At 35.7% G+C, this 8,353-nt stretch overlaps 1 protein-coding gene across 1 annotated transcript; it reads right to left on the bottom strand.

The window, feature by feature from the left end:
- Positions 1 to 5,217: 5,217 nt before the first annotated feature.
- Positions 5,218 to 7,940, bottom strand: LOC116123443 (multicopper oxidase LPR1-like). Its single transcript, XM_031409224.1, is given in 3 exon segments — positions 5,218 to 6,011; positions 6,013 to 6,948; positions 7,557 to 7,940. Coding segments are annotated over 3 exon segments (1,728 nt in total). The 5' UTR covers positions 7,779 to 7,940; the 3' UTR covers positions 5,218 to 5,441.
- Between the last annotated feature and the right edge of the window lie 413 nt (positions 7,941 to 8,353).

The following is an 8,353-nucleotide window of genomic DNA, read 5'->3' as shown; positions in this document are numbered from 1 at the left end:
TTTTTCTAAATACAACTCGTTCTCCAGACATGTATCCTCGGGATTCTCATTGAGGGATATTCAGAGGATACCTGACTGGAGGGGGGTTTTACATGGGGTGACCCGTTTCCACATTCAACCGGGTCAATCCTGACCCGAGTTTGACCCGTTGACTTGTTTGACTTTATGAGTCGGGTGTTGACTGGGTTTGACTGACCTGTTTGATTTTATGGGTCGGGTTTGACTAACCCGTTTGGTCATATGGGTCGGGTCAACTTGACCCATTTATATTTTGGTTATGGGTTGGGCCGGAAAGGAATATATTGGGTTTGTGAGTATAGTTAACACAAAACAAAATAGCCCAGTGGTTAGGGAATTGGGCTTCAACAAGTCTCACCAACCACGCTTGTTTGCATTTTTTTTTTAAAAAAGAAGTAAAACAGGAAAACGACATGTCATTCATAAGGTTGGATCCAAAACGACAAGTCGGTCCTTGTCATCTTCAACCTATGTCCGAGTCAGCAACTGGGTACCCGACCCGGAAATCAACCCATACGAAACCTGAAACTTTAAAAAGGTATATCTAAGTCATTTTAACTCCATTTTTTATGATTCAAAAACCATTTTCTTCATAATTTTATAAGGAATTACCAATGAGACAACTTTTTACGTACAAAATTTGAAAAATTCATAACTGCATTTGATAAACCAATAACATGCTTTAACATAACAGTGTGAATTTAAAACAATATGAACCACAGCTCTGATACCAATGTTGGAAATAACACAGAATAACATATATCTTAAAGTAATCCCAAGATCATAGTCACCCATTGCAATCACATTTATATATAAACGAACTACAATGAATTTACACAGCATAAATACCTCTTCTCCTTATCTCTGAAGCAATAAATTGAATCTGGAAGAAAACCACGAGTATTTCTCTTTTCCAATTTTAGAGAGAGAGCGCGTGTTTTTTTTCTTTTGCGTATGTTTGAGTAACAGTGAGTAACCTATTCTGAAAAGAAAAAACTTTCTTTTTATATGGGAGCGGTTCGTGAGAAACTGCCTTTGGCAGTTTCCACTTCTCACGCCCCTTCATCATGGGTGGACTTATCCAAACAAGTTAAAATGAAATACTGGAACTTATCCAATAAAATAAAATTAAAATTTTAAGTCAAAATTAATATACAGTATCCTAAACCATTAGTTATTACCGCTAAACACAATTTTAAAAAGCAAATACAAGCGAAGTTCTAAAAGTGTAAACAACAGCACAGTGGCTGAAATGACTAAAACACCCTTAGCACAACTTTAAAAGATGAAAGAGATAAAGGCCAAACGACTTGAGCATACCCAAGGTTTTCCATAATGACATGTTGGTACCCAAAAGGTTTTGAAACGACAAACAGGTACCTTCCGTCATGTGCTGTTAGTGATTTCTATTTGTTAACAGTGAAAAGACTAAAATGCCTTTGAAAGTTTGATATTTTAGTTTTTTATAAATTTCTAAAAAACCCCCTAGGTTTGCTAATTTAACTAAACACCCCCATATATAAAAAGTTTGTTAAATGACAAAAACACCCCCACCACCTGCAGTATCAGATTCCGGCCACCATCGCCAGAATCTAGCTGAAAATTATGTTACGACACAAACCCCATCGAATATGTGTCGTAACGCGTCGATCTGGCCTTTTCCAGCCAGATCCGTGGCTTATTTGGCTGGAAAAGGCCAGATCTATGGCCAGATCTGGTCGTCAATGAGCAGATGAAGTTTTGCGGCCACGATGGCTAGATCTAGCCGTAGATCTGGCCTTTTCCGGTCAGATCAGCCATGAATCTAGCCGGAAAATGCCAGATCTGGCCATCGAGGCCGCAAAACTCCATCTGCTGCCTCGACGGCTAGATCGACACGTTACAACACAGATCCGACAGGTTTGTCTTGTAACGTAATTTCCCGACCAGTTTTTGATGGTGGTGGCCGGTATCTGGCACTGCGGGTGGTGGGGGTGTTTTTGTCATTTAACAAACTTTTTATATATGGGGGTGTTTAGTTAAATTAGCAAACCTAGGGGGTTTTTTAGAAATTTATAAATTTATAAAGAACTAAAAATCAAATTTTCAAGGGCATTTTAGTCTTTTCACTATGAACAAACAGAAATCACTAACAGCACATGACGGAAAGTACCTGTTTGTCGTTTCAAAACCTTTTGGGTACCAACTTGTTGTTTCGGCAAATCTTGGGTATACGTAAGTCGTTCGGCCAGAGATAAATAGGTTTATCTTACGCTAGGATGAGGCAATCAACGACGGAGGATAAAACGCGAGCTACAAGCAAAGCATCGCCGGCACATCCACCAATGGCAGCTCCCACTCCCGTTGGGACTATCATCACGCTCATGTACTCCCGCTTACATTGAATCCTCGCTCGTCAGAACAAACTAAAAATTAAAGCTAAAATTAAATTAAGTTTAAAGAGTTGAGAAATTAACCGAGTCGCTAACCTTGTTCGAGTAGTGAGGAGTGAAACAGGAAATCTTCAGCTTGGTGGAAGGTGGTGATTTGGTTCAGAACAGATTCAAATTCAGAAAAGCTGGAAATGGACGGCTGAGATGGAGCGCCATTGTTTTGGCGCAATTTTGTGATGATGTTTAATGCTTGACTGAGGTGAGGATTAAGTAGTTCCCAGTTCCCCACCCAAGACCCAACTCCAAATTTTGGAGTACTTGAATTTTGTCCGCACTTTGACAGTTTTGCCCTTACAATGTCCTTGGGCCTTGTGAGTTCTGTAATGGGCCAAACCTTGCAGGGAAGCCGACTAGCCACTAAAAAGCTAATGCTGTTCAAATTTTTCATATTCAAGTATTTGTTCAATTAAATTAAAAAGTTTATTTTACTCGCCTGCTTGGAATCGCTTAATATAAAACACGCTCATTTTTTAAATATAATTATACGAATTTTTTTGTAGGGTGCATTTATTGTAGTATTTGAGATAGTATTTTTGATATTTTTAGAGTTGGCTGGGAATAACGAAGTAAGATTTAAAAATTAACAAAAACATGCCCTTAGGTTCGACAATTTACTAAACACTTCTGTAATAAAAACATTAAAAATTACAAAAAACACCCCCACCCACTCATTAAATACCAACAACCGGCCACCACCGTCGGAGGGTGGTCAGAGTCACCATATCGGCACACGACCAGTTGGATCTAGCCAGTCGTGCTCTAAGATGGCCTTTTCCAGCTAGATTCATCATGGATCTAGTCAAAATGGCCAGATCCACGGGCAAATCTGGCCTCAACGGACGACCAAATCTTTTGTCGTAGTTGGTCTTCAACGACGGCCATATCTTTGGCCGTAGGTGGTCTTCAACAACGATCATATCTTTGACCGTCGTTGAAGACCACCTATGGCCAAAGATCTAGCCGTCAACGGCCAAATCTTTGGTTATAGATCTAGCTAATAAATGATAGATCGACACACTATCGGTCAGATCCAGCCAATAGTGCACCATTATACCATATTCTGGCCACCTGCTGGAGGTGGTGGTCGAAATCTGGCAAATGTGAGTGGGTGGGGGTGTTTTTGTCAATTTTTAAACTTTTTTTGAGGATGTTTAGTTAAATTAATAAATTTAGGGGATTTAAAATAGTTGAATAAAATATAATAGTATTTTCAGAATAGGGAAACAAACCTATATTTTGAAAATAGTATTAATAGAATAGGGAAAAATATTAAACCAAACAGACCCTAAAGGGGTTTTTCATAAATATGTGGTTGTGGACCAAAAGTCTTGCAGCTTAGCTTCGCACTTTTCAAAGAATATATAGAATTCGATGAAGTTTCTCACTTTGAGTTCAGGTTCGTTCGAAGTGATGGGATTTTTTAAATATTAAATTTATATATTTCATTTAACTTAATGAAATTCATGGTGAGGGTCCTTATTGCAATGATTGAAAGTTGTATAGAAATTTGCAAAGATTATGTACACGAAAATTGGTTTGGCAATTTTTTGTGAGTGATAGTGTGATATTGATAATGATTATTGAAGAAATAATATAAACCTTTTTGTGCAAATCATCATCTTGAAGGAAGAAGGAAATATATTAGTCACACACAACATTTGTACTAGCTTAATTAATTGAGTAACAGTACACATATAATATTTTTCATACAATCTAATGTGACAAAAGATGATTAGGTGAAAGTTTATTTTTAATCAACTAATTATATTTTGTCACGTTTGGTTGTATGTGTAATATTGTGTTAATTAATTATTGTTTATTAAAAATATATTTAATTATTTATTTGAAAATGGTAACTCTTAAGATACATAAAATATTAACTATTATTTAAATTTGGTTCAAAATTTGAAAACATCTTTAGACGTTAGCATATACATTATAAATACATTCAAATATATCAATCTAATAACTAATACTGTACTTCAATTAAATAATTTAATATTTTCTAGTTGAGGAGGCCACAAACTATATTGCTTCATTTTTTTTAATTAAACTTATAAAATTTAGTGCTCTAAAATGGAAAAATATCTGCCTTTTGTGCGCTTCCAAAGTGTAAAGCTCTAGCTGTCGTAATTTTTTTTTCTTTTAATATCAGGTGTTCTAAATAGTTTGTATGTACTTTAACTATAATTGGTATCTATTACTCCTACAAGTCTAACAATTCATATTATACTTCAATTAAATAATTTAATATTTTCTAATTGAGGAGACCACAAACTATATTGCTTAATTTTTTAATTAAACTTATAAAATTTAGTGCTCCAAAATGGAAAAATATTTGCCTTTTGGGCGTTTCCAAAGTATAAAGCACTAGCTATTGTGAATTTTTTTTTTTTTTTTTTTTAATGATTAAGTGTTTAGACCAGTTTGCGTACACTTTAACTAATAACCGGTGTCCATTGAACACCTTATAAGTCCAATATTTCAAGATAAGCCACAAATATGATAAGTAACCCTATGATGGTTTAAACTTTAAACTCAATAAATTAATAAGTAAAACAAATCTTTTTGACCGTCAAAACCGTCTTTAAGGATAGCTATTGTGAAATTTTAAGTGCTTTGCTGGGTGAAGCATTATCTATTTAATTGATTTGAAATTTAATCTGTATCAATGACTAGAAATTTGTAATACAAAAAACTATCATATGTTAATCACTAGAAACTTGTAATACAAACCCTATCATTACTTATTACAATTTTGCATTACAAAAACATATCACTCTTTCATCAAATTACAACATCACGCTAATTATTTGATGAACTTGAGGGGCCTAATCATCGCATTGTCTTCATGATCCAATATCTGCACATCTCAACGGTTAATATAAAATCAGAAAAAATCAATTTATACAAAAAAATAGAAAATTATAAATATAAATCCAATTTTCTAAAAATAAATTCTAGTCGGGGAAGAAAAAAGATGTGGGAAAATCATTTGGGCAACCCGTGACTAAAGTACCAAGATGAAAGAGTGCTTACGTGGCAATGATACAGATAGCCTGGCTCTGCAGTTGCATTGAATGGATACGATGCATTCGAATGTATGTAAGAAAATCTCACTAGTATCTTCGTCACGTTTCCGGGTGCGATCTTGTACACGTTCTTCCAGCCCTTCTCGTGTGCCGGCACCTCTATCTTCTTGCCACTTGCATACTTACTTATGTGGCACATGATCGCATTGTTCAATTTTGTCATGCACGTCTTGAACTCCTCCAAGTTAACCAGCTTTGTCTGATCCAACACCACAAACAATGCCAGATGAATGTGCAGCGGATGATTATCCTCCGTTAGATTAATCACATTCCACACCTCGTTAGTCCCCGCTTTAGGTGTCTCAGTTGCCGGTTGTTCAAATGATTTTCCATTGATGTAAAGATGAGTAGGCCCATCAATGTCACTTGTGTACTCATACATAGCAATGTACCGTGTTTGCGATGCACTAGATAAATCAGGTGATGGGTATTTTATCAAGGTCTTGGCTACGCATCACGTGTCAATCTCATGATTTTTTCTCTATGATAAACTTCATCACCTTACCATTAATATCATTAACTGGGTCACCCGACGGGTATGGATACGGTGCATCATTTGCAAGGATGGCAGTATCGGACTTTGACTCTGAAAAGTCAACGACCACATCAGCAATCTCAGATGGGCCCAACAGGGTCTCATTGGTCACAACAGGTTCTCCGAGATATACTGAATCAGATGCCACGTGGATAAATTGCAGACCATTGGTGAAGAAGAATCTAATGAATCTAGCATTGCTGGCATTGATTATGCGGAATCTGTATTTACGACGTCGTACTGTCAGACGTGGCCAAGCCTTCCCGTTTACTACAATTACATCGCCAAAATATTCAGGTTGCCACTGTGGATGTATGGAAGGATTATTTCCTGTGGAATTCATGTATATTGTACCGTCCTTACGAAAGCTACGATAAAAAACAATCAACGGTATATCAAATTCACCTCCACTAGGGAGTCTAAGTGGGGCCTCCACCTCATCATCACGGATGATGTAGGCGCCAATCAAGCCAGCCAATAAGTTAACACGTGTCAGCCCCAAGGCATGATCATGATACCATAAATTCCCTGGATGTTGCATGTTGAGATAATGATAAGTCCTTTTTGACCAGGTGGGACCCTTTTCTTCAAATCTAGCGGTGAAACAGGAGTTTGCATTGCCATCACTTGCGGGTTCACCAATAGCGCCATGGACGTGCACCACAGTAGGGATGCCCTTCTTGGTGGAGGGAATGGCAGTGGGGATAGTCGGGTCCCATGGAAGAATGTGTTTTGAAGGGAGGTGATTGTGCCACGTCACGTAGGTGTCAATGTCATGGAGGGCTTCGATTGTTGGACCAGGGATACTTGCTGTGAACTTTGATGTACCGAATGCGAACACTGGGGTTGGAGGAAGATCCCTGTGGAATTTCTGCATAAAATGAAACAACGACTTATTATCAATAATAGAACGTATAAAAGGACCCACTTAAAAGATTATTCCCAACTTTGTACGAAATTTGCCTAGACAGAGGGAAGGTTCACACTCAATAAGTTAATTAAGATCTAGGGAAAGCTTAAACAAATTAAATATAAATAATACTATAATAATGTAATAATATTAATTAGTTTTTATTATCAGTGTTATAAATGGTGACTAATTTTAATTAAACGTTCTCATAACATCAATACGAGGATGTAACGAGATTGTTTCATATACAATTTCTCATGTAATATGTTATTAGTTAGAATTACATAACATATTGTTCATGTGTCAATAAAATTATGTCACGTAAACGTACTTGTGGTTAAAATTTATGAAACAAAATATTACATTATACATGGACGACGTAATATATAGTATACTTTTCTTCCATAAACAAAATTACTTACTTGATAGTGTGAATAAAAGAGCAAGAAAAAGGGAAAAAGAAAAAAAATACTATAACTTGAATATAATATCACCTAATATTTATATGCTGTCAACAAAGCAAGTAAAGAGAAACAAATATGGAACAAATCTGAGAAAGAAAATTTTACACATTTCTTCTTGAACATGCCAATATTGAGAAGCTTTGGTTTGGGGGTGCCATTGATAAGATTGAAACCTTGGATTCGAGTCAGATTTGGAAGCTCATCCACGAACATCTCCAACTTGGATGGAGATATTATCTCATCTTGTGTCCACGTTGAGGTGATAGCTCTTGAAGACGAAGCTATGAGCACCAAAAAAAGCAGCAAAATTCTCTGCTGAGAAGCCATTTATTGGTTGCTTGCAAGCAGGAAGATGAAGAGAGACAGAGAAAGAGGAGAAGAGAGAAGTGAGAAGTGAGAGCAGAGGTTGGATGGCGAGAGTGTGTCTGTGTGTTTAATACTGTATATGGATTATTATTATAAGGGATTAATTTATTTTTCTATGGTGGGCTTTCGATGTTTCCTAAAAGAAAGATGGTAAAAGGATAGTTCAATTAAATTAGAACTTGTTTGTAAACATCTTTTGTCCCCTTCTCCAGTTAATTTGTGGGTGGCAGTAAGTCTTGTATGATTTTTCTTGGAAGATGCATAAATAATAATAATAATAATAATAATAGTAAATGATAACAATAATAACAAAAGCATTACAGATTATTGTAATTAATGATATATGATTATATTAATTAATAATAATAATCTTCTGAGTATCATAGTGCCGGTTTGGTACACTTTTTTTAATAATATTATATTATGATATATATTAATCAAATAAAATTAAATTATGAGAATAAGTTTGGTATATTTTTTTTAAACACTTTTTGAAAATATTTAGATTATTTTTAACCTCATATATTTGTTAATTT

Source organism: Pistacia vera, unplaced genomic scaffold (assembly GCF_008641045.1).
Source record: "Pistacia vera cultivar Batoury unplaced genomic scaffold, PisVer_v2 Contig1028, whole genome shotgun sequence".
NCBI classification, from domain to species: Eukaryota; Viridiplantae; Streptophyta; class Magnoliopsida; order Sapindales; family Anacardiaceae; genus Pistacia; species Pistacia vera.
This window is presented reverse-complemented; position numbering and strand designations above follow the sequence as displayed.